Here is a 26361-nt window from a genome sequence, read left to right as displayed (position 1 = left end):
AACGGATTGGGGGGAGGGTATGCCTATAAAATCAAGATTAAGGATATTTTAATATTTTCCAGGCCTCTAGAAATGGAGCCCCTTTTTATACATAAATCTACTTTCTATTTTTGCTTTTTTTTGAGACAGAGTCTTACTCTGTCACCCAAGTTGGAGTGCAGTGGCACAATCTCAGCTCAATGCAACCTCCATGCCACATTCCCTTGACTCCACTGTGGTCTGTTAGGTGAAGCCTCAGAGTCATTAATAGGAATGATCTCAAGTGGGAGTAGTGACTAACAAGCACACACTGGCCAGTTACCTTTTTTTCTTGGTGTGAAAAACTCAGGCAACAATCATTTGGATTAGTCTGCATGCTCACTGTAGAGTTGCAGCCTCTTGGCTTTCTCATTGGCCATCCCCCTTTTGTAATCTTCCTCCATTTTCAGGCCCCGGTGAGGGATTGTAGGCCAGCTCCCAGTGGCCCCTGGGAGACAGTCCCTATTTCCCGCACCCACCCATGCCTTCCCAGGAGTTGAGTCTCGAGCATGGAGGTTTCTGAGACTGTTATTCCTTCATGGCCTACCTAGCTTAAGAAGTAGCTGGAAAAGTAAGCAACTAATGTTCCCATTAGTGGGTCTAGGCTCCTGGGGTCCTGAAAGGGAGGAGCTGGGCTACACAAGAGCTCCTTTTGTGGTTTCCAGGTTCAAGCCATTATCCTGCCTCAGCCTCCTGAGTAGCTGGGACTACGTGCCACCATGCCTGGCTAATTTTTTTGTATTTTTAGTAGAGACAGGGTTTTGCCACGTTGGCCAGGCTGGTCTCGAACCTTTGACCTCAGGTGATCTGCCCGCCTCTGGCTCCCAAAGTGCTGGGATTACAGGCGTGAGCAACAGTGCCTGGCCTCTTTTTTGATATAGGGGTCTCACTCTGCTGCCCAGACAGGAATGCAGTGGCGCAATCAAGGCTCACTGCAGTTTCAACCTCCCCAACTGAAGCAATCCTCCTGCCTCAGCCTCCCAAATAGCTAGGACCACAAGCATGTGCCACCACAGCCAGCTAATTTTTCATTTTTAGTAGAGGTGAGGTCTTACTGTTTCCCAGACGGGCCTCAAACTCCTGGGCTCAAGCGATCCTCCTGCCTCAACCTCCCAAAGTTCTGGGATTATAGGCATGAGACACTGCACCTAGCCATAAATCTACTTTCAAACATCTGACTTTCAAATATAGTCTCAGGAATGAATGAAGCAGAAACTTCCTGTTTAACCATATGACTACAGTATAATTTGCAAAAGAAACATTTTTTCATATCAAAATAATTGCATCAATTTATTAAGAAGGGATACTGAAGTAACACAAATAGTAAGTTAATTTTTGTTTGATGCACAGACACACTTAAAATTAAGAGCACATACATACCTTACTTGGTTTCCTGACTATAAACCGACAGTACAAAATATTACTTTCATAATATGTTATTAAACCTGCCCTTAAAAGAAGAACATTTTATTTTACCATAATTGTGTTTTTCCAATGCCTGGTGCACCACAAATTTCTGTTGTTTTCATTAAGGGTACTCCACCCCCAAGAATATTATCTAGTGCTGAACAGAAGGTAATTATGGAGCCCTGGATATGCTCCTGCTCAAGAAGTTCCAGTGCTGTACACTTCTTGCCTGACTCAGATGTACCAGCATATCTTGGTTTATTTGTGAGACATTCTCTTCTTATAATTTGCAGAGTTTCTAAGGCTTCCTCTTTAGATATCCCAACTTCTGAAAATAAAATAAGAAAAAAAGAACCCTAATTTTAGAGATTTAAAACAGTGTAACATGATAATGGATTATCTTCACTAATTTTAATTTTTAGACAGGAGCGATGCTAAGAGTAGAGAAAGATAAAAATGTAACATTCTATCAACCATTTAACTTTTGAGTTTGGCTGGACACTATGGCTCACACCTGTAATCCCAGCATTTTGGGAGGCCAAGGTGGGCAGATCACGAGGTCTGGAGTTCAAGACCACCCTGGCCAAGGTGGTGAAACCCCATCTCTACTAATATAAAAATTAGCCAGGTGTGGTGGCACACGCCTGTAATCCCAGCTATTCCCTGGGAGGCTGAGGCAGGGAGAATTGCTTGAACCCAGGAGGTGGAGGTTGCAGTGAGCTGAGATCACACCATTGCACTCCAGCCTGGGTGACAGAGCGAGACTCCATCTCAAAAAAAAAAAAAATTCAGATTATTAAAGGAATTTGTTTTCTTAGTCATCACTTAAAGATTTTCCTATGATCTCGGAAATGATTCAACTAAAGCATTTATGAGTACCTACAAGAATGTCTCAGGAAGAAGAAATAAAAATGTACTCACTATTTTTTTTTCTTTTTTTGAGACGGAGTTTTGCTCTTGTTGTCTAGGCGTGATCTTGGCCCACCGCAACGTGCACCTCCCAAGTTCAAGCGATTCTCCTGCCTCAGCCTCCCGAGTAGCTGGGATTACAGGCATGCACCACCACGACAGGCTAATTTTTTGTATTTTTAGTAGAGAGGGGGTTTCTCCATGTTGGCCAGACTGGTCTCTAACTCCTGACCTCAGGTGATCCACCCACCTCAGCCTCCCAAGGTGCTGGAGTTACAGGCGTGAGCCACTGCGCTTGGGGTTTCTTTCTTTTTTGAGACGGAGTCTTGCTCTGTCTCCCAGGCTGGAGTGCAGTGGCTCCATCTCAGCTTACTGCAACCTCCACCTCCCGGGTTCAAGCAATTCTCCTGCCTCAGTCTCCTTGAGTAACTGGGATTACAGGCACACACCATGACACCCAACTAATTTTTGTATTTTAACATGGGGTTTCACCATGTTGGTCAGGCTAGTCTCCAATGCCTGACCTCGTGATTTGCCCACCTCAGCCTCCCAAACTGCTGGTATTACAGGCATAAGCCACTGCACCCAGCCAAAATGTACTCACTATTAGCACATTTTTACTATCTCTTTTGGTCTTATGAAGCCACAATTATCTCGTACTCATAAAGTATACAAATTTTTCACATAAGAATGAAAAATTCTCATTTTTTAACTGCCTGAAATAAGGTACAACTTTAAGAAGCACATATGCATGCATTATTTACAATAAAAAGTTTTCATGGAAATAACTGACGTAAAAATATTCATATATCACTGCAAACTAATGAGAACAATTACCCAATGCACAAGTATTTTAAAGAATTCACTTATGCTCCCTTGACTACGCAATTTCACCCATCTGACAGTATGGCCTGAGAAGAGAAAATGGCAGTTACAAAACAAGCTGGCTGAAGAAATAATGGTGAAGATGACATCACTTATCAGTTTAATATATTGGTGCTTGATTTGATAAGAATATGAGCCATAAATATGGGGCTAATAAAAGACAATGGTGATGACAACATTTAGGAAATGAAAATCTTATCCAGTTCAAGAGCCTGAATGCTGGAATCAGATTGCCTGGGTTTGTAAATTCTGGCACCACTTATGGTGTGACTTTGGACAAGTTACTTCACTTCTTTTTGCTCAGATTTTTTCTTCTATAAAACAGGAATGAGACAATACATGTAAAAAGTTTGGTAGAGACCCACTGTAATCCAGTACTTTGGGAGGCCAAGGTGGGTGGATCACGAGGTCAAGAGATGGAGACCATCCTGATCAACATGGTGAAACCCCGTCTCTACTAAAAATCCAAAAAATTAGCTGGGCATGGTGGTGCATGCCTGTAATCCCGGCTACTCAGGAGGCGGAGGCAGGAGAATTGCTTGAACCCAGGAGGCGGAGGTTGCAGTGAGCCGAGATCGCGCCATTGCACTTTAGCCTGGGTAACAAGAGAGAAACTCCGTCTCAAAAAAAAAAAAAGCTTGGTCTTATGAAGCCACGAGGCCATCTAAAATGGTCAATAGTTGTTAGTGATTATTATTATTCAGCGTCTCACATTTCTTCTTTGAAAAATCAACTTATTGAAGAAAAAGGAGGCCATCAAATTTTGGGGGACACAGTCTCCGTGCGGTATGACTTAAACAGTTAAGGTTGGGTCTACAAAACTTTTTTTTTTTTTTTTTTTCCTTTTTTGAGACAGAGTCTCACTCTGTCGTCCAGGCTGGAGAACAGTGGCGCGATTTTGGCTCACTGCAACCTCCACATCCCGCTTTCAAGCGATTCTCCTGCCTCAACTTCGCAAGCAGCTGGGACTACAGGTGCCTGCCACCACATCCAGCTAACTTTTGTATTTTTTTTTCTTTTTTGAGACGGAGTTTCGCTCTTGTTACCCAGGCTGGAGTGCAATGGCGTGATCTCAGCTCACCGCAACCTCCACCTCCTGGGTTCAAACAATTCTCCTGCCTCAGCCTCCCGAGTAGCTGGGACCACAGGCACACGCCACCATGCCCAGCTAATTTTTGTATTTTTAGTAGAGACGGGGTTTCACCATGTTGACCAGGACGGTCTCGATCTCTTGACCTCATGACCCACCCACCTCGGCCTCCCAAAGTGTTGGGATTATAGGCGTGAGCCACCGCGCCCGGCCAATTTTTGTATTCTTAATAGAGACAGGGGTTTCACCATATTGACCAGGCTAGTCTGGAACTCCTGACCTTGTGATCCGCCCACCGCGGCCTCCCAAAATGCTGGGATTACAGGCGTGAGCCACCATGCCCGGCCAAGACATTCTTTAGAGGCAAATTGAAACCTCCGTATTTTCCATCATTAAGGGCAATAATGAATAGCACAGGTCTGAGCATATCACAGTGTAATGTGCACAAAGAGTGACCACTGCAAGCTTCATATTTGTATACCTCAGGATGCAGGGGTTCCCACCAATGTATAATCTGCAGTGGTCTGGAATATGAGGTTTTGGGTGTTTTGGTGAATTAGGTAAGAGAAGAATATCCTTCCTACTGCTTCCTTAAGATTCCAGGGATTCTACTCCCTTTCTCATTCTTTGTGTCTCCAGTCCTACACAAATCCTGCATTTCTGAAATTTAACCCTTACCCCTTGGATCTTGGAACAGCAAAACTTAGACAACCAATTGTGACTCCACTATTTCCTAACCCAATTATCATGAAAAGTTACCTAACCTCCCCAAGATAAAAGTTGTCTCTCTCATCCATATGCTGAACATAATAACCGACGTAAGCAGGTTCTTTGGGGGTTAAATGAGACAATCCTCAAAGCATTCAGCAGGCATTGCCAGAGGAAAAGCAGTTAGGAAATGTTTTCACGACCAGTTCTCCTAACCATTCAAACAACTTGTAAGTGGAGTCGAGGAGCTGTTTCACGTTGTAAACGCGGCAGTGAGAGGCAGCAGAATCTGAAGGAGACTGGGCTGAACCCAAGGCGGGAGCACCAAGACTGCGGCGGCACTGACGGCGGCCAGTGTGCCAAGGCTTGCCATCAGGAATCGTCACCTTTGCTAAGCTCGGAGGGTTTCACCTCCAGGAGTTCCTCAGCAGTCTGGAAACCCGCAGACACCAACTTCACCCGCACCGCTGAAGACAGCGGGAAACGCAGTAAATCCCGCTGCATTTCAAAGCTGAACGTCTTCTCGCGCAGTCGCACAGGCTCAGCGGCTAACCCCGAGGTAGCCAAGCTCCGCACGTCCTCGCCGGGGCGTACGGCGTGACGTCAGACGTAAAGCGGAAGGGGCTGGCCACGCGGAGGTGAGCCTTGCAGCTCTGCGCAGGCTTCTATGTTTTCATACTTAGGCACCATTCCATTATAATTCCCCAAAATCCCATTTAGAGATTCCTCAGGCCGGGCGCGGTGGCTCATAGCTGTAATTCCAGCACTTTGGGAGGCCGACGCGGGTGTTTCACGAGGTCAGAAGATCGAGACCATCTTGGCCAACATGGTGAAACCTTGTCTCTACTAAAATACAAAAAAACTAGCCTGGTGTGGTGGCGCACGCCTGTAGTCCCAGCTATTCGGGAGAGGCTGAGGCAGAGGAATCGCTTGAACCCGGGAGGCGCAGGCTGAAGTGAGCGGAGATCGCGCCACTGCATTCCAGCCTGGCGACAGAACAAGACTATGTCTCAAAAATAATAATAATAAATAAATAAAAAGAGATTCTCTATCAAATGTACACCCTGACTGTAAAACAATGGATGGAGACCCTAAGAGACAGAGCAAGGCCCAATGGGTTTTCCACGCCACATTTCCTTGCCTGCACTGTAGCCTGTTAGGTGAAGCCGCAGTCATTAATGGGAATGATCTCCAGCAGGAGCATTAAGAGTAACGAGCATACACTGGCCAGTTACCATTTTTTTGGTGTGAAAAGCTCAGGGAACAATCATATCAAGATTAATCTGTGTGCTCATTGTAGAGTTGCAGTCTCTTGGCTCTTCCCGCTGACTGTCCCCCTTTCCTGACCCCCTCGCTTTTCCCGCCCTTGCAAGGGATTGTGGGCCAGCCCCCAGCTGCCGCTGCGAGAGACCTGTCCTCATTCCCCGCACCCACCAACGCCTTTCTGTAGTCGAGTCTCGAGCATGGAGGGTTCTGAGACCCTTATTTCTTCATGGCCTGCCTAGCTTTAGAAGTAGCTGGAAAAGTAAGCAACTAATGTTTCCATTTTTGGGTCTGGGGTCCTGAGAGGGAGGAGTGGGGCTACACAAGAGCTCCTTTTGTGGTACAGAGTTGGGAAGAGGCCTTCAAGCCATGGTAGTGACCGCTTCTAAATTAATGAATTTTGGGGAGAAAGGGAAGCAGTTTAGAAGGTGGTTTATGAGATCTTTCCTCGCCTAGGTGAGTGTGACTTATTTAAGAGGGGGTAACTTATTCCCTACCTATTGGCGATGATTCTTTGTCTTGACTTTTCTTTCCAGCTTAGAAGAACTTCCTAAATATTGCAAATCAGAGCCTTCTGCATACTTAGATCTAAAAAAAAGGAAAAAAGGTACTTTTGAGCACTTTAGCAAATCCCCCACATTTCAGATGGCCATAGTTATGCCAGAAGGAAGATAAGGACATAGAGGCTCAGCATGTAGTTTAATATCAATTCTGATCAAAGAAAAAGGGCTGGCCGGGTGCGGTGGCTCACACCTGGAATCCCAGCACTTTGGGAAACCAAGGCAGGCAAATCTCCTTGAGCTCATGCATTTGAGACCAGCCTCGACAATATGGCAAAGGTGGTGAAACCCCGTCTCTACCAAAAATATAAAAAATTAGCCGGGCGTGGTGGCGTGCACCTATGGTCCCAGCTACTCAGGATTCTTCTTCCTCAGCCTCCTGAGTAGCTGGGATTACAGGCGGCCACCACCACACCCAGCTAACTTTTTGTATTTTTAGTAGAGACAGGGTTTCGCTATGTTGGCCAGGCTGGTCTCAACCTTCTGACCTCGTAATCTGCCCTCCTTGGCCTCCCAAAGTGCTGAGATTACAGGTGTGAGCCACCGTGCCCAGCCTTCATCATCATTCTTAAAATGTCTTTAGGCTGGGCACGGTGGCGCGTGCCTGTAATCCCAGCTACTCGAGAGGCTGAGGCAGGAGAATTGCCTTAACCTAGGAGGTGGAGGTTGTGGTGAACCGAGATTGCGCCATTGCACTTCGGCCTGGGTAACAAGAGCGAAACTCCATCTCAAAAAAAAAAAGAAAGAAAGAAAAGAAAGTGAGAGAAAGAAATACCAACTGAGCATCGTGGCTCATGCCTGTAATCCCAGCACTTTGGGAGGCCAAGATGGGCAGATTGCTTGAGCCCAGGAGTTTGAGACCAGCCCCTCTCTATAAAAAATACAAAAATTAGCTGGGTGTGGTGGTCGTGCCTGTAGTTACAGCTACTTGGGGGGCCAAAGCAGGGAATCACTTGAACCCAGGAGGCAGAGGTTGCAGTGGCCTGAGATCACGCCACTGCATTCCAGCCTGGGCAACAGAGCTAGACTTCATCCCCCCCATAAAAAAGAAAGAAAAAAGAGGATGAATCCCTTTCGGGGAAGGGGCCACATATCAGCATTTGTAACAGTACACGTGCAGGTGAGGATAAAAAGAGATTGAGGAGGAGGAGGGAAAGAAGCATTTTTACTAGTTTTGTCTGTGAAGTAAAAAGATAAAAAGACAAGCCTTAATAGCACAGGAATTCAAGGCCCTAGCCTCTTCTCCAAACCAAGAATTCCCAAGTGTTGCCGAAGCCTAGGACACTGGGCACTGGTAAGTCCCTGTGCTGAGGCTGAAATCTGAGTACTGCACAGCATTACAATATTCTAATCAGACCCCTTTATTTACCCACTCAACAAACTTTCCCAAGCACTCACTGGTACAAAACATAGCCCTACTTCAGAAATTGCAAAGACAAGCCTGGAACTTTAAATAGTAGTAATAGGCTGGGCGTGGTGGCTTACGCCTCTAATCCCAGCACTTTGGGAGGCCGAGGCAGGTGGATCACGAGGTTGAGATCAAGACCATCCTGGTCAACTGGTAAAACCCCCTCTCTACTAAAAAATACAAAAAAATTACCTGGGCATGGTGGCACGTGCCTGTAATCCCAGCTACTCAGGAGGCTGAGGCAGAATTTCTTGAACCCAGGAGGTGGAAGTTGCAGTGAACCAAGATCACGCCATTGCACTCCAGCCTGGGTAACAAGAGTGAAACTCAGTCTCAAATAAATAAATAAATAAATAGTAATAATAACCTCTTAATAACAAACTCTTAAAACAAAAAATAAATAAACACTTATACTTGCACAGCACATTACAGTTGTCAAATATCTTTTTTTTTTTTTTTTTTTGAGATGGAGTTTCACTCTTGTTACCCAGGCTGGAGTGCAACGGCGTGATCTTGGCTCACTGCAACCTCCACCTCCCGGGTTCAAGCAATTCTGCCTCAGCCTCCTGAGTAGCTGGGATTACAGGCATGAGCCGTCATAACCAGCTAATTATTTTTGTATTTTTAGTAGAGACTAAAAATACACCATGTTTGCCAGACTCCTCTCCTGGACTCAGGCAATCTACCAGCCTCGGCCCCCCAGAGTGCTGAGTGCTGGGATTACAGGTGTGAACCACCCTCCCGGCCGCCATTCACGTTCACGGCAGAGCCCAGGATGGTATTCTGTAGAAAGATCCTCGTTTGGGGTCTTGTTCTCTTTTGAACCCACTCCAGAAAATTTCTTGTTCTTTTTCCCGGCACTCCACGACACTGCTTTCGTCAAGGTTCCTATATCCAATGGCCACTTGTCAAGCCCCAACTTCCTTGACCCATGGACAGCTTTCCACATAGTTGAGCGTGTCCTGGATCCAGACATACCTTCTGGGCTTGGTTTCCGGAACACCTAACCCTCCTGGTTTTCCTTCTGCCAGTTCCTCCTTGATTTGGAGAGCCCCAGGGCTCATTCTTCACCCCTCTGCTGCCTTCCGGCTACACATTCTTTCTGGTTGGGAGGCACTCCTCCAGACTCACGGTCTCCAAAGAGTCCCAGCCTGGAGTCCAGAATGACACATCCAGCGGCCTGGCTGACACCTCTGCTTGGCCGTCTGGCTTCCCGCCTCTCTACCTCGTCCTCTCCAAAACCGATCAGGACATCCCGCGCTCTCCCCGACTCCCTATGCCCAACCCCCCAGCCCCCCAACCCCGAACCCACAAACCTAGTCCTCGCCCAACTCTGAATGCGGCAGTCGCTCTGGCCTACACCCTTGGAGCCACCCTCCACTCCTTTCTCTCACCCCCATCCCAGCTCTCCGCAAAGGCCGTCAGCTCTGCTTTCAGAGTACAGCCAGCATCTGGCCACCTCTCGGCCCCCGCGCTGCCCCACCCGGGCCCAGGCCCTCGCTGCCTTCCCGTTTCTATGCCCAGGCCCCAGTAGCCGGTCCGAACTCTCGCGTTCCCTGGGAGGTGGTGGTCGCGCTCACGGCGCAACCGCCCACCCTCAGGGCGCCCCCTCCGAGGGAGGGGAGCCCACGAGGCCCCGCCAGATCCGACGCCCTCCGGGGTCACCTCCAGGACCCCTGCCCTTCCCGCCCAGCCCCCGCCCCGTCCTGACCTGCGTCAGGAATAGTCAGGCGAGGAGGAGGTGAGAGGAATCCGCGTCCCAAGAAAAGAGGCAGTTTTCCCTACACGGCACGGGACACGGTCCGTGCACAGATGCCACGGGAGGCGCGGGCGCTGGGGAGAATCCTTGCTGGGCCCTCGCCGTCCACGCGCCGCCTCCCTACATCCGGTATCTGGTGGTCAGCCTCCTGCCTGGCAGAGGGAAATGAGCCCACCGTCCAGCAAGTACGCTGCTGGTCTTCCCACCCGATGGTGACGAACTAAAGACCCAGCGCAGCCTGGTCTCTTACGATGATGCCTTGCGACCTCGTCTTTCTCCAGGAAAACGTGGACTGCTCTCCGCCAACAGATCTTTTCCACAGACCCATCCGCCTTCGTCCCGTAGTCTCTTTCGGTTCGGTCTTTTGGCTGGATTGACACGAGCAAGGAAGTCGCCCCCAGCGGAGCCCCGGCCCTTGATGCGGAGGTGGCCGGGGGCGGAGTCAAACGAGGTGATCACGCCTCCTGGGGGAAAGGGCGGGGCATGCAAATTTGAAATGAAAGCACGGAATCGCGGGAATAACTGCTGTGCAGCTGAGGCACAGCAATGACTTGGGGCTGTGGCTACTGTGTTTGTAGCTGAGGACGGGATGGGGATGAAACAGTAACTTGATTTAAAGTTTGTCCTGATGAAAGAGTTTGAGTTGAAGACTGTACCTGGGGTTGTAATTGTGGCTGGCCTTGGGAAGGTATCTGAAGAGATGTATGTGGTTGAATTGGAATCGGTTGTGAGGTTGTAGTCTGAACCTGGGATTGTTGTCCAGGAGACACTTGGGATGGAGTTGATGGACGTATTCGAGTCTGTGATGGACTTTGGACACGAAAAGGAGACTGTCCTTGGACATTACTTTGAGGCTGAGACTGTGCTGCAACTTGGAGCTTGGATGACTGTGCTTGGGTGGGTTGTGCTTCAGAAGGGACATGGGATGCAACAGTTGTTTGGGTCTGAACTTCAGGCTGAGTCTGAACTTCAGGCTGAGCTGGTGACTGGGGCTGGGGCTGAGCTGAAGGCTGAGTAGTCTGTGGCTGGGCTTCTGCCGGACCCACACTTGATGACTTGGTGGCAGGGTTTTGTCATGATGTACCTGCATCTGGGGTGACAATTTACTTTGTCTTTGTTCACCTGTACCTGTGAAAAGGAAAGATGAACCATTTCTATTATTCTAGAACATAAGACTGTGGTTAAAGAAGAATCTGAAGAAGATTTTCTAAAGTTGAATATTTTGGCCAGGCGCAGTGGCTCATGCCTGTGCACTTTGGGAGGTTGAAGTGGGAGGACTGCTTGAACAACATAGTGAGACCCCGTCTCTACACAAAAACAAAAAAATAGAAAAAATAATCTGGGCATAGTGGAGCATGCCTATAGTCCCAGCTACCTGGGAGGCTGAGGTGGGAGGATTGCTTGAGTCCAGGAGGTCAAGGCTGCAGTGAGCAGTAATGGTGCTACTTCACTTCAGCCTGGCTGACAGAGCAAGACCCTGTCTCAAAACAAATAAAGTAAATAGAGTTGAGAATTTTGGTATTTTGATACCGAAGGTCTATGCCTTTAAAATGCTCCATCTGGGCATGCTCAGGGCAGGACTCTCCTAAACTGGGGAGCCTGGGCCTGTTTCTTGGCTGTCTCCTGTAGACCCTCCTAACTCTCCAGAGGGCTGGCTTCTGAAGTGCAGCCTCTGGAAATTAGCTGGGTCACCTGGCCCAAGCTAACTATCAAGCCTCACTTTTCTCCCATGATGCAGTGGCAGTTAGTTATAACGACTTGTAGCAGAAGGCCAAAAAAGTGGTTCTGGACCTGCTCTCAATTTCAGGTCATGAACTGGATTTACCCACCCTCCCTGAGATCACCTCCATGACTCAATCAGCATCTACAAGGCCTGGAAATGAGTAAGTGTGGGCACAGTTACCAAGATAACCATTATTTTTGCCCCCTTTCTCTTTTTTCCTTTCTCTCTTTTTTAATGGGAGGGAGAGGGTGGTGGTAACAGGGAGTCTGTAAGAATAGGTTATAAGCTTCGAGACGCTGTAGGCTGACTATGTCAACTGTTGAGCTCACTGGCTTGAGCCACATCCTTCCAAGGGTAAATACTGGTTCTCCTATTGGCCTCTGTTACCCAGCAACGTGTAGTAGTAACATCCGACATTTCTGACAAACCCACAGCTCTACCTGCTGCTGTCGTGGAAACAGTGGTGGTGGTGGTGCTGGCTGTGGTGGCTGTAGTTGCCAATGGGGTAAAGAGGAATCGCTGAACAGTACCATTTGGCATTGTAGCTTGCATTAGCTGCTGGCCTGGGCCTGGGAGTACAGTCACTCCTGTACTCCCAGTTGATACCTGGGAGTACAGGTATCAACTGCAACTGTCCAGTAGTTTGACCTTGTCCTTGAATTACTACTGTCAAACCTTGATTGCCACCCTGTGGAAAAAACACAACATGTATCATCTTGAACTGTAGCTAAAAAAGAAAAAAAAAAAAGAATGAAAGAAAAAAAAATTAAAAACACAACATGTAAACAGTGTTCAAAGCATCAATCTGTATGTACAGCATTTTTATGTGTAACAATCCTTTAATATAACGAAAATGTGTATTTGAATGGCACCAACAGGAATTTAGGTAAGCTAAGGTAAGAATATTTACGTTGCTTAGTAGGAAAAACATCAACAATCTAGAGTTCCAGTTCAACTCTCCCAATGGTTATCTGTTCACAGCCAGTTATCTGTCCACAAACAACACTGTTTCTCCAGATCCAAGTTTCCCAATCCATTAAATATTGAATGACTAAAATTCTGATTTTAAATAATCTCATATTTTATAATTAAGAAATAATCTTTATATATATTGCCTCATTTGAGTCTCACAATGGACTTGTGACTTTGTGGGATAGGCAGAGAAAATATTATTCTTTTTTTTTTGGGACGAAGTCTCGCTCTGCCGTCCAGGCTGGAGTGCAGTGGTGAGATGTTGGCTCACTGCAACCTCTGCCTCTCGGGTTCAAGCAATTCTCCTGCGTCAGCCTCCCAAGTAGCTGGGACTACAGGCACCCACCACCCTGCCCGGCTAGTTTTTGTTTTTTTAGCAGAGATGGGGTTTCACCATATTGGCCAGGCTGGTCTTGAACTCTTGACCTCATGATCCACCTGCCTTGGCCTCCCATAGTGCTGGGATTACAGGTTTGAGCCACCGCACCTGGCCTATTCTTATTTGCAACTAAGAAACTCAAGTTAGAATGGTCAAGTACTGGCTGGGCGCGGTGGCTCACGCCTATAATCCCAGCACATTGGGAGGCGGAGGTGGGTGGATCATGAGGTCAAGAGATCGAGACCATCCAGATCAATGTGGTGAAACCCCATTTCTAATAAAAATACAAAAATTGGCTGGGCATGGTGGCGCATGCCTGTGGTCCCAGCTGCTCAGATGGCTGAGGCAGGAGAATTATTTGAACCCAGGAGTCGGAGGTTGTCGTGAGCTGAGATTGCGCCATTGCACTCTAGCCTGGGTAACAAGAGCAAAACACTGTCTCAAAAAAAGAAAGAAAGGTCAAGTACTCTGCCCAACTTAAAGGTGAGATAAAATGAGGAACTCGGGTCTCCTGAATTTTGTCTTTCAATATGTACCAAATTACCTATGAGGTATGTGTGTGCTAAAGTGTAAAAAGCTTAGGGTTTTAGATAGGTAATGCAAACACCAAGTAAGGAGGATCATTAAGGTCTGAGCAGTTACCAAAATGGGGTCTAGAAATTTAAAACTCTGTAGGCACTGTCTCTTCTGTCCAGAACTTTAAACTAGAAACCTTGAATACCCAGGAACATGATGGAGAACCAGAAAGCAAAAGTAAAAGCCTTCCCCTAAACTCCCAATGACCAAAACTGGTGGCACAAAGTCCAGGTACTAGGTAAGCTGCATATATGTGTGAGTTCCTCAAAGCTTATTTACTCTAGTTTTTCTAAAATACATTTTTTATGCACAAAAATACACAAAACACCTAGTATAATTTAAAAATTATAAAGTAAACACCTATAAAACCACCACTCTGGTCACCATTGCCAATGTGCTAGAAGCTCCCATGTGACTCACCCGGATCTCAATTCCCTCCCTCTCCCCTAGAGGTGAGCACTGTCCTCATTTTGATTACATTGTATTTCATTATTACTTTGGTACGTATCTTAGGTATGTATCTTTATAGGGCCACTGAGGTTCACAACCTCAGGAGCAATATTCACGAAGAATAACAATGGAAATGGTGCCCCCTTCAGGCAGGCAATGCAGCAGCCCTGTATCCCGACACAAAATAGCTTAGTTTTGCCTATTTCTGAATCTTACAACATGTATTTTTTTGGATAGCTACTTTCTTCTTTAGCCGACCATTATATATTTGTGAGAATCATCTGCGTAGTTCTATGTGGTTGAAGTCTGTTCATTTTTATTGCTGTAGAAATATACTACAATTTATCTATCTAACCGATTTTGAGAGACATCGGGGATGTTCCTGGTTTTTGACTCTTAGGAACAATGCTGCTATGAGTATGCCATGTACCTTGGTGCTCACAGGACCAAGAATTTCCTAGGGATACATCTAGAAGGTATACTGGGACCTCAGGCATGCACAGCTTCAACTTTACTAGAAAACATTCAGGAGGTTTCCAAAATGGCTTAACCGACTGATATGCCCATCAGCTGTGCATGAGAATTCTTTCTGCTCTGTGTCTTTGCTAACTCCTGGTTTTGTTGGACATTTAAATTTGTACCAATCTCTTAAGCATATGGTTTCAATATGTATTTCCTTTTTTTTTTTTTTTTTTTTTTTTTAGACGGAGTTTCGCTCGTGTTACCCAGGCTGGAGTGCAATGGCACGATCTTGGCTCACCGCAGCCTCCGCCTCCTGGGTTGAAGCAATTCTCCTGCCTCAGCCTCCCGAGTAGCTAGGACTAGAGGCGCACACCACCATGCCCAGCTAATTTTTTGTATTTTTAGTAGAGACGGGGTTTCACCATGTTGACCAGGATGGTCTCGATCTCTCGACCTCGTGATCCACCCGTCTCGGCCTTCCAAAGTGCTGGGATTACAGGCTTGAGCCACCGCGCCCGGCCCTGCCTTGTTGTTTTTTTTTTTATTGAGACAGAGTATTGCTCTGTTGCCTAGGCTGGAGTGCAGTGGTGCAATCTCAGCTCACTACGACCTCTGCCTCCCAGGTTCAAGCCATTCTCCTGTCTCAGCCTCCTGAGTAGCTGGGATTACTGTTGCATGCCACCAGGTTCAGCTAATATTTTTGCACTTTTAGTAGAGACAGGGTTTCACCAAGTTGTTCAGGCTCATCTTGAACTCCTGACTTCAAGCAATCCATTGCCTTAGCCTCCCAAAGTGCTGGGATTACAGGCATGAGCCACTGTGCCTGGCCTATACTAATTTGGATATCAGGTTAATCATACAGGGCAAATAATCCTGTTCCTCAAAGGTATAGATATTCTGTTTTTTTTGGGATGGAGTCTCACTCTGTCGCCCAGGCTGGAGTGCAGTGGCGCAATCTTGGTTCACTGCAACCTCTGCTACCCAGGTTCAAGTGATTCTTCTGCCTCAGCCTCCCAAGTAGCTGGGATTACAGGCTCCTGCCACTGTACCCAGCTTATTTTTGTATTTTTAGTAGAGACAAGGTTTCTTGGCCACGCTGGTCTTGAACTCCTGACCTCATGATCCACCCGCCTTGGCCTCCCAAAGTGCTGGGATTACAGGCATGAGCCACTGTACCCAGCTAATATAGATATTCTTAAAACTTTGTACCTCCATATAAACTTTTAGTATCAGCTTGTGAAGTTTCATTAAAAACAAAAACTCTTGGGATTTTTAAATTTTAATTTTAATTTTTGGGATGAAGTTTCATTCCAACCTGGAGTGCAATGGTACCATCTTGGCTCACTGCAACCTCTGCCTCCCAGGTTCAAGTGATTCTCCTGCTTCAGTCTCCTAAGTAGCTGGGACTACAGGCATGTGCCACCACACCCAGCTAGTTTTTTTTTGTATTTTTAGTAGAGATGGGGTTTCACCATGTTAGCCAGGATGGTCTCGATCTCCTGACATTGTGATCAGCCTGCCTCAGCCTCCCAAAGTGCTGGGATTACAGGCATGAACCACTGCACCCAGCCAACTCTTGGGATTTTGATGGGAACTGCATTCAATCTATTAATCAATATTAGAATACTTGATAACAATATTGGGTCTTGCAAGGAAGCAGCTTAATGTACTAGAATTTTATTTTTCTCATGCAGATTAGCCAACTAATAAAATTTTGGTGATTAAAAGGGTTAACTTTTTTATTGCTACAGCTCACTTTCTAAGGATTACTCTACTAATTGGGGTTTATTATATCCTTCTAAGAAGTACTTCTGTTTGACTCCAGGAAGTAGTCACTTCTTCAAATCAGCACATTTAAAAGCTTATCAAATAAGTACATGTATTTAAACTTACGGTAAGAAGAAATAAGACCACCTCTGCAGTTAAAATAAAGCGATGTCACTTATGTGGCCCTGTGTTAACTGAGTGAGCTGAGCCATGGTGAGCTTCACTTGTCCTTGTTGGGGGCGAGGGGACTGTGAGGTTGAAGACTATATTTGAAGTGGATGTTCCTGGAGTTAAGCTTTTCTGCCCAGGTGTTGAGGAAACTGTGTTAGGGGCAGAGATTGCAGTGGAGACAGGCTGCCCCCTGATGATCTGAGTCATTACTTGCTGAGGAGCACCTGTACAAAACATCAAAACATTAGGAATGTTTATACATCCTTGGCATCATTTTGAATTGAAAGAATTCCGTTTTCAAAACACTGAAATGCTGAGAGTCCAACGATACATTCAGATGTATGTCCACACCCAAAGATCCCACCTGGTTGGCAGTGAGTCTGTTTTCACTGCCAACCGTTATCCAGTCTCTGTTGTCTGTAGGAGAATGGAAAAAACCAATTAAAATTATTCCTATAAATGTAAAACCAAAAAGATAATAGGGAAGACAAAAAAGAATATGTAAAATATGTCATTTATAAGGCTGCCTTTTCTTAGGAATCTAACATTAAAAATAAGATGCTATAATGATAAAATAAAAAATAAGATGCTAATACAATAAAAACTTAATTCATAGGAATTTTAAACAAAATGTAAAGAATCTGGAATATTCTGGGTCAGCTGCATTTACAATAAGTTTCTCTTACAGCTATTTGACAGACAGCTTGGGAGAACCATGGGGGCAAGGACCACTATATCCTCAATACTAGGGCAGAGTGCTCAAATAATGCTTACATAGTAATTGTTCAATAAATGTCAACTGAATTAATGAAGTTTAACTGGAATGGCTCTATGGTCTTCTGAAAAGCCCTTTTTAGGTTAACTTGCTGAAACTAGAACAGGCAAGTGGAATTTTCCCCCCGTAGAACAGTTGCTAAGAGTAATTTTCTGGTAGCTAATTTGACATTTACAGTCTCATTACTAACTAGTGAAAAACATCAAATTTCTCAAGCTTTTAATATTTAGTTCCTGCCTTTTTTTCCATCTGTGAATATATGCATATTTCTTTGTGGTTTTCTTATGGCTGAATGTTACTTCTTATTACTGCACATGTACAAAATGAAACCCATTTTGACATTCAGAATACGTCCCCACACCTTTTTGTTGTTGTTAAACTTAACACCATGGTAAGATCCCTGGTTATATTTTTGTGTGCTTCTGATTATTTCTTTTTTTTTTTTTTTTTTCTTTAAACAGAGTTTCACTCTCATTGCCCAGGGTGGAGTGCAATGGCATAATCTCGACTCATCACAACCTCCACCTCCTGTGTTCAAGCGATTCTCCTGCCTTAGCCTCCTGAGATAAATCTGGTTTGAATCCCAGATTAATAGTTTGAGAAATTACTCAACATTCTGAGTTTCAATTTTCTCATCCATAAAATGAGGATAGTATTAGTATCTACTTTATATGAAGATTAAATGAATGCTTATGTATAAAACACATACACCCTGCCACAGTCAATGACGAATATACGACAGTTGTTATTTTAGAGTATTACTACTAAGAATTAATTCGTTTGCCGGGTGCAGTGGCTCACGCCTATAATCCCAGCTCTTTGGGAAGCTGAGGCGGGTGGATCACGAGGTCAAGAGATCGAGACCATCCTGGTCAACAAGGTGAAACCCCGTCTCTATTAAGAATACAAAAATTAGCTGGGCATGGTGGTGCGCGCCTATAGTCCCAGCTACTTGGGAGGCTGAGGCAGGAGAATTGCTTGAACCCAGGAGGCAGAGGTTACGGTGAGCCGAGATTGTGCCATTGCACTCCAGTCTGGGTAACAACAGCGAAACTTCGTCTCAAAAAAATAAAAGAAAGAAAGAAAGAATTAATTCTTTTAAGGTCGACTTTTGTTAAAGTACATTAAATGAGTGCTGCACAGCTAGGCGGCAGGGTTGGGTAGTTCATCATACAAACCCTATCCTCACAGGGTAGTCAAGAATCCAGGGAAGAAATGTGGCAAAATCCTGGAGATGGAGTGGTTTGGAAACTACAGATTCACTTATGCATGTCAAACAAACATATAATTACAGCTACATACGGCATTATGCAACAAAGGCTCTGTGTTACCATAGTAATACCAGCATTTACAGTTTATCTGGCAATTTACCAAAACTGTCAGTTTTCTAAGGATATAGAAAACATTCATCACCTGTAAATTTGTTTCTCCTTTATATTAGTTCTTTCTTTCCTTGTAGCTACCTGCCTCACTGACAGATGGAAGTTTGAAACATAATAAATCTCAAATCTTATCAATTGTGGCGCGGTGGCTCACGCCTGTAATCCCAGCACTCTGGGAGGCCAAGGTGGGAGGATCACCTGAGGTCGGGAGTTCAAGACCAGCCTGACCAACATGGTGAAACCCCGTCTTAAAAAAAAAAAAAAAAGAAAGAAAGAAAAATCTTATCAATTGTTAGTGCAGCATTAACTGATATAATCCATTTTCCTTTCTTTTCTCAGGTAAATGCTATTTAGGCAAGCCGACTGCCTTAAAAAAAAAAAAAAACTATGCTATATTTCATTAGAATTGGTGCCCAATTTGTAAAACAAGAAAGATTTTATCTATCTTTCCCCTTATGCCCTCAAACCATGTTTTATAACAAGAAAATTATTTCCTATCCATTTCCAAGAACTTTACCTGTAAAACCATGAAGTCTGTAATTCTTTGCTGTAGGTAACATTATGGTAACTTTTCAAATTTCTTCTGTTGATATGTCACTGAGACGTTCAATTTATAAGCACCATATTTAATTATGTCTTGCTATTCAAATATATTTATGTCCTAAGTTCGGACATTGAGATTTCTGAAAGTCTTACTACAAGAATACCTATACCCAATTCTTTTTTTTTTTTTTTTTTTTTTTGAGACAGAGTCTTGCTCTTGTTTTATATATGTTTCTTTTGAAACATGTTTTATATATGTAGTGCAGTGGTGCGATCTTGGCTCACTGCAACCTCCGCCTCCAGGGTTCAAGCAGTTCTCCCTACCTCAACCTCCCAAGTAGCTGGGATTATAGGCACCTGCCACCATGCCCAGCTAATTTTTGTATTTTTAGTAGAGACAGGGTTTTATCATGTTGGCCAGGCTGGTCTTGAACTCGACCTCAGGTGATCTTCAATTCTCTTTTGAGTTAAAAAAGCTCACTTTAATTTTATTTTACTTTTTCTCCTACTTCTTTTAACAAGCATATTCTTCCCTTTTCCCTAGATTAGACTTGCAAAATAATGGTCTAATTTTTTTTTGTCTTTTCTGTCTGTTTTGTAATTATTATTACTTGTGCTTTCATTTCCTCCCTCATTTTCTTTTTTTGAGACAGGCCTTACTCTGTCACCCAGGCTGGAGGTACAGTAGCAAGATTTGAGACAAGTCTCACTCTATCACCCAGGCTGGAGGTGCAGTGTCAAGATTGTGGCTCACTGCAGCCTTGACCTCTTGGGCCCATGTGATTCTCCTGCCTCAGTCTCCCAAATGGCTGAAACCACAGGCATGTGCCACCACGCCTGGCTAACTTAAAAACTTTTTTTGTAGAAATGGGGAGCTCACTACATTGCCCACGCTGGTCTAGAACTCCTAGGTTCAGGAGATCTGACTGCCTTGGTTTCACAAAGTGCTGGGATTATAGGTGTGAGCCACTGTACCTGGCCCTGTTTTCTTTTGAAACTTGTTTTATTTATGTTTCTAACTTCTGATTAGGAATAGGGGTATTTTTGAGGTCGGGCGCGTTGGCTTATGCCTGTAATCCTAGCACTTTGGGAGGCCAAGGTGGGTGGATCACCTGAGGTCAGGAGTTCAAGATTATCCTGGCCATCATGGTGAAACCCCATCTTACAAAAAGGAAAAAAAAAGAAAAAGAAAGAAAGAATAGGGGAATTTTTGGTCTGCTTTATTAACTCATTTATTTCAACTGCCTAGAGTAGGTGTTCAAATATGTACTGAATAAACGGAATCATCTCTAAGTTTAACTGCAGCGTCATGGCTTCAGGTTGCTATTTGAGAATTGCTTTGCAATTACATATTTGATGTTTCTTTAACTTAGTTAGAACATACTTATATACTTCTAAGCAAGTTAAGATTATTAGTATAATGTCTTTTTTTTTTTTTAAGAGGCAGAGTTTCACTCTTGTCACCCAGGCTGGAGTGCAATGGCCCAATCTTGGCTCACTACTACCCCCGCCTCCTGAGGTTGCAGTGATTCGCCTGCCTCAGCCTCCCGAGTAGCTGGGATTACAAGCGTCTGCCACCATTCCCGGCTAATTTTTGTATTTTTAGTAGAGATGTGGTTTCACAATGTTGGCTAGTCTGTTCCCGAACTCCTGACCTCAGGTATGCACCCATCTTGGCCCCACAAAGTGCTGGGATTTCAGGCATGAGCCACAACACCTGGCCAAGTCTTTTTTTTTTTCCTAATACATCTTGTTATAGCATAATATAGTATCTTAATATTAATTTCTAGCTTTACTATAAAAATGTGGCCTATACACATTTTATTTTTTGAAATTTAAAAGGTTTTATCTATGACCCAAAGACTACTTTTCCACCAAAAAGCCTATAAATATTTTTTTTCTGTTATCTTTTATTTGAGATGGAGTTTCACTCTTGCTGCCCATCCCAGTGCAATGGCATGGTCTCGGCTCACTACAACCTCTGACTCTCAGGTTCAAGCAATTTTTCTGCCTCAGCCTCCCAAGTAGTTGCAATTAAAGGCACCCGCCACCATGCCTGGCTAATTTTCGTATTTTTAGTAGAGGTGGGGCTTCACCACCATGTTAGCTAGGCTGGTCTCGAACTCTGGACCTCAGGTGATTCACTCATATTGGCCTCCCAAAGTGCTGGGATTATTGGTGTGAGCCACTGCACCCAGTTTAAGCCTATAATTTTTTTTTTTTTTTTTTGAGACAGAGTCTCACTCTGTCACTCAGGACGGAGTGCAGTGGTGTGATCTCAGCTCACTGCAGCCACTGCCTCCTGGGTTCACGTAGATTCTCCTGCCTCAGTTTCCCAAGTAAGTGAGATTACAGGCGTGCACCACCACACCCAGCTGATTTTTTTGGTATTTTTAGTAGAGACAGTTTCACCATGTTAGCCAGGCTGGTCTTGAACTCTTGACCTCAGGAGATCCACCCACCTTGGCCTCCCAAAGTGCTGGGATTACAGGGCTGAGATACCACACCCGGCCAAGCCTATAAATATTTTAAATAAGTACATATTTGTGAAGGTATAAAAACCTCTGCCTCCTGGATTCAAGCAATTCTTCCACCTCAGTCTCCCAAGTAACTGGGATTACAGGTAGATGAGCCACTGTGTCCACCTAATTTTTAAACATTTTTAGTAGAGATGGCATTTTGCCATGTTTGCCAGGCTGGTCTTGAACTCCTATTCCGCCTTGTGATATGCCCACCTTGGCCTCCCAAAGTGCTGGGATTACAGTGGAGAGCCACCTCGCCTGGCTAGTCTTCAACTTTTAAAATGGTAGCTTTAATCTAGTCACATTAAGAGTAATAAATGAATGTCTGGCATGGCATTTGTAATTTCGTTTTATATGTTTCTTTGCTGTCTCCTTGCTTTTCTGTCATTTGCTATACAGACTGTTTACTTCAACTATATATTTTATTAGTGGTTTCTATGACATTTTAAATAATCTTACTTCAACCTATTTTTCTTTTACTGGCAATGTCAAAATGAAATATTATCAATGAGTACATCTCACAATAGAGTTGAAATTTAGTATGCTTTAAAGTACTAATTCAAATGGTATTTTCTAGTATATAGTGCCAAATACAGGGAATCACATATTTCCTAGACACTGCTTAGATGTAAAATGATAATGTTGGATGGATAAATACCTGGCTGTATCATCACAGGTGTTCGAATAATTGCCTTTCCTAGTCTTGACTGTTGGAGTGGTGTTCTAATCACCGTCATACCAGGGCGGATCTGTGGCCCTGTGATTACCTATAATGACACAAAAGACAATGAATTAAAATGTTTTAAAAAGACTAAAGTATAATGGACTTAGAAGACAAGATCTTTAAACAATCTATATTAATAAAAATATCTACAGAAATGATAGAAGCTCTTGAACATTACATTTTAAATTATATTAAACATCAGAATAAAGATGGAATTTTGAGGAAAGAAAACTTAATTCAAATGCTATTATACAAAATTCCCTGCCACTGATACCAAGAACAGCCTATGGACTAAAAGGAAAAAACAAGTGTCAGTGAGGCTCTGCTCTGTAACTAGTGCTCACAGGAAAATGTGGAGTCCCGCTTTCTGTAAGCTCTAGATCATACCTGTAACCCACAGAATATAACAGGAAGATCAGAAATCAAATGTTCTTTCATAGTTTTAAAAAACTTTTTATTTTAAATAATTTTTTTCTTTTATTTTTTTCGAGTCTGGTTTTTTTTGAGTCAGAGTTTCATTCTTGTTGCCCAGGCTGGAGTGCAAAGGCGCGATCGTGCCTCACTGCAACCTCCGCCTCCTGGGCTTAAGTGATTCTGCCTCCGCCTCCCGAGTAGGTGGGATTACAGGCATGCACCACCATGCCAGGTTAGTTTTGTATTTTTAGTAGAGACGGAGTTTCTCCATATTGGTCAGGCTGGTCTTGAACTCCCGACCTCAGATGATTCGCCTGCCTTGGCCTCCCAAATTGCTGGGATTATAGGCATGAACCACCCTGCCTGGCCTAGATTACGTTTTAATTTTTATTTTGAAAGGTCTGTCTCTATTGCCCAGGTAGAATGTGGTGGCATAATCTCAGCTCACTACAACCTTTGCCTCCCAGGCTCAAGCCATCCTCCTACTTTAGCCTCTTGAGTAGTTTGGAGTGCAGGCGAGCACCACCATGTCTGGCTAATTTCTGAGTTTTTTTGTAGAGATGGGGTTTTGCCATGTTGCCCAGGCTAGTCTCGAACTCCTTAGCTCAAGTGATCTATCCGATTTGGCCTCCCAAAGTGCTGGGATTACAGGTGTGAGTCACCGAGCCTGGCCCGACACTTTTTTTTTTTTTTTTTGAGACAGAGTCTCAGTCTGTTCCCCAGGCTGGAGTACAATAGCGCAATCTTGGCTCACCAGCACCTCCAACTCCCAGGTTCAAGCGATTCTCCCGCCTCAGCCTTGGGAGGTTGAAGTGGTGGTGAGGCATGATTGCACCCTTGTACTTCAGCTTGGGCAACAAGAATTGCACCCGCCACCACACCTGTATAATTTTTTGCATTTTTAGTTGTGACAGGGTTTCACTGTGTTGGCCAGGATGATCTCACTCTCCTGCCTTCATGATCTGCCCACCTCAGCCTCCCAAAGTGCTGGGATTATAGGCATGAACCACCATGCCCAGCCCTGGCCCAAATTTTAAATTCTATTTCTTAGCTAGCCTGCATAGCACACTTCTTTGGGTAGTCTAGTGCTGTCCATTGTTTTATGCCAAGAAATTTTTTATATAAAATAATAGAAAGCAATTATTCTTCATAAACCATACTAATGTGTCATTAAATATTAAGAATTAATACTTCATGAATAATCTTCACTTATCAGAAATATAACAGATTTTTTTCCAAATCAGTACTCTGTCACAGATTTAGTAACAGGCAAAGGAAACTGAGTTGGATTAATCTTGGAAGAAGCCATCCTAAAAACAATGTAATGTGCTCAATACATCAAATCAAAGTAAGTCGGTAAGAATTCTTACTTGTGAATTGCTTGTGGTTCCTCCAGAGCCTGAGGTATTGGGCCTAATCGTGACTGTTGCAGTTCTGGGCTGGAATGAAGTAAAGGTTTGCTGACTGGCACCTGTACTTGATGGAATGATACCCAGGACTTTCTGCTGTACTTGAACAATGCCTTAAAAAAAGATGAAGCCATAATTAAAGACTGTCACTTTAATGGAAAGCATTACATGTTGGTCGGTTGCTGAGGAGAAACTACGTGTGGCAGGGTTTTATAGTGGGCTACATAAAATGTGAGATCCGAGGACTGAAATCAGTGAAAAGGAGATGAAAAATAATGGCAACAGTATGATCTGGCAAATGTGAATTAAAGCTCTTCACATTTCCCTTACCTCCTTGTGTTGCTGGCACATTTACAGCGACAATCTTGCTGTTTGCAGGAAGTGGCAGTTTGGTAATTACTTTTCCTGCCATAGTGACTGGACTGCCTGTAATTTGGAACGTCTGACCTGTGCTGGCAATGGTTGTAGCAGATGTGGCAGCTGTGCTGGTGGCTAATGGGGTATAAGACATTTAATAAGCTTTAGATTTAAAATAACCAGCAACGTACTGACTTCTAGGAAAGGGCACCAATGCATGAAATGTGGCTCATTTTGTGTCTTTAATAAAAACATTCTGCTCCACTCAAAGTGAACTATGTAAATGTTGAAAGTGAAATAATGTAAGAGATGAGTTTGCTAATGTAATAATATGAACATTATCTGTAACAAACCGTTATGGCTTGTTTGCTCAATCAGCTGCAAAAGAAAAACAATCTTCTAAAAAAAAGTTTCATTTCAGTAGCTAAAGGGTTCAAAATTCTTTTTCCTGATGAAAGTAAACTTTTACTTAATCATAATTGTATACCTGAATTGGACTGGCCTTGCTTAACCCACGAAGCAAAGGTTTGATGAAAGTTCTTGTTTTGTTGGAATGTTACTGTCCCTGGAGATCCAACTTTAGTAGTTAGTACCATTTTGGTTCCAGTGAAACCAACATGGTGAAACCCCATCTCCACTAAAAATACAAAATTAGTGGTTGTGGTGGCAGGCACCTATAATTCCAGCTGTTTGGGAGGCTGAGGTACAAGAATCACTTGAACCCGGTAGGCAGAAGTTGCAGTAAGCTGAGACGCACCACTGCCACTCCATCAATCCAGCCTGGGTGACAGAGCAAGACCCCAGTGCAAAAAAAAAAAAAAAAAAAAATTTTGTCCAAACCAAAAATCAGAACCAGCAAGAAGATACTTGCAGTTGTCAAGGAGTTGGGGGTGTAAAATTAAGCCTGTCCCAGGATGATCCAAGCTGTGAGGCCCATGCCCCGAGAGTGACAAGCAATTGCCCAAACCCAATTGCTTGGGCAATTGGGTTCTCTAGGAAGAGAGAAAGAACCTGTTAGCGCCCCTGCCCACCTCACTCCCTTCCTGTCTGAAGCACTCAGTTGAGGTGGCCTCCAGAGGACATGCTCCCCCAGTCCTGTCTGGGCTGCGTAACTGAGTCTGAGAAGCCAGTGAATGGGCTTTGGGGAGTTGGGGGCAGGGGTTGGAAGCAGAGGAAAGATGGAGCGACCTGCCAAAAGGACAGATGGCACAGAGCCAGAGGAGGCCCTCAGGCCTGCCACACGTCCCCAGACCCTGGCCTTCTGCCCACTGTCCCCCTAGCATCCCTCCTCTCAACTGGACCGAGTCTGGGGCTTTGATGTGAGTCAGCCAGGGCTGTCAGTGCCCAGGGATGCCAGGCAGTGTACCAGTGTACCAGTGGGGGAACCCTGGGAAGGAGAGGCTGCTGGAGCTGGAAGCTGCCGTAGGCACACTGACCTCTTTGCAGGGGCCTCTCTCTGCAGCTTGTATAACACAGCTCCTGCCAAGGGTGGTATAGAAAGGCACAGAGCCCACGGTGGGCTGGGGAAGGCCGCTGAAAAGGCAGCTTAAGGGCCTCCTGCTGGGTGAGATGGATTAGGGGCCTGTGGGGAGGGAGCAGGGCAGCAAGAAAGGCACCGGCCCAGCGCCACAACCCCTTGGCCAAGGCCCTCTGAGAGCAAGAGCCACTGGGTGTCTGGCAGGCAGGTGGTCAGGTCAGCGTCCTCCACCTGGCTGAGGGGCTGGGAGG

At 44.7% G+C, this 26361-nt stretch overlaps 2 protein-coding genes across 10 annotated transcripts in view; both read right to left on the bottom strand.

Annotated features, from left to right (window-relative positions):
* Positions 1–10455, bottom strand: part of LOC100894500 (DNA repair protein RAD51 homolog 3) — a 48524-nt gene extending 38069 nt beyond the window's left edge. For 2 of the 9 annotated variants that reach the window (XM_078372725.1, XM_078372728.1), the window contains exons 1-4: positions 10258–10455; positions 9227–9399; positions 6778–6868; positions 1495–1753 (exon numbers count right to left, since the gene is read on the bottom strand). In XM_078372725.1, coding sequence (XP_078228851.1) covers positions 1495–1547 — 53 coding nt within the window. In that variant the 5' untranslated portion in view covers positions 1548–1753; positions 6778–6868; positions 9227–9399; positions 10258–10455. Of the gene's footprint in view, positions 1–1494; positions 1754–5073; positions 6004–6777; positions 6869–8440; positions 8556–9226; positions 9400–9959 lie in introns of those variants that run through there. The other 7 variants (XM_078372722.1, XM_078372727.1, XM_078372726.1 and 4 more) reach the window with 6 other exon arrangements.
* A 1823-nt stretch (positions 10456–12278) lies between these two features.
* LOC108590077 (nucleosome-remodeling factor subunit BPTF-like) lies at positions 12279–25364 on the bottom strand. The gene is made up of 6 exons (XM_078372729.1): positions 25121–25364; positions 24607–24768; positions 24238–24389; positions 22388–22496; positions 16463–16731; positions 12279–12418 (listed from the first exon to the last, which is right to left on the bottom strand). The coding sequence occupies exons 1-5, from the start codon at positions 25263–25265 to the stop codon at positions 16508–16510; spliced, it is 792 nt and encodes a 263-aa protein (XP_078228855.1). The 5' UTR covers positions 25266–25364; the 3' UTR covers positions 12279–12418; positions 16463–16507.
* Positions 25365–26361: the final 997 nt, after the last annotated feature.

This window comes from Callithrix jacchus, chromosome 5 (assembly GCF_049354715.1).
Source record: "Callithrix jacchus isolate 240 chromosome 5, calJac240_pri, whole genome shotgun sequence".
Taxonomy (NCBI): Eukaryota; Metazoa; Chordata; class Mammalia; order Primates; family Cebidae; genus Callithrix; species Callithrix jacchus.
The sequence above is the reverse complement of the archived record's forward strand: the minus strand, read 5'-3'. Positions and strand labels throughout refer to the sequence as shown.

What these genes read in the sequence shown, in the direction of transcription:
- LOC108590077 (XM_078372729.1), bottom strand. Translation starts at nt 25,265, where the DNA reads ATGGGGTTTCACCATGTTGGTTTCACTGGAACCAAAATGGTACTAACT. An exon ending in TGTGCCAGCAACACAAGGAG is followed by an intron (nt 24,390 to 24,606) that starts GTAAGGGAAATG and finishes TCTTTTTTTAAG; the next exon opens with GCATTGTTCAAGTACAGCAG. An exon ending in GAACCACAAGCAATTCACAA is followed by an intron (nt 22,497 to 24,237) that starts GTAAGAATTCTT and finishes GTGTCATTATAG; the next exon opens with GTAATCACAGGGCCACAGAT.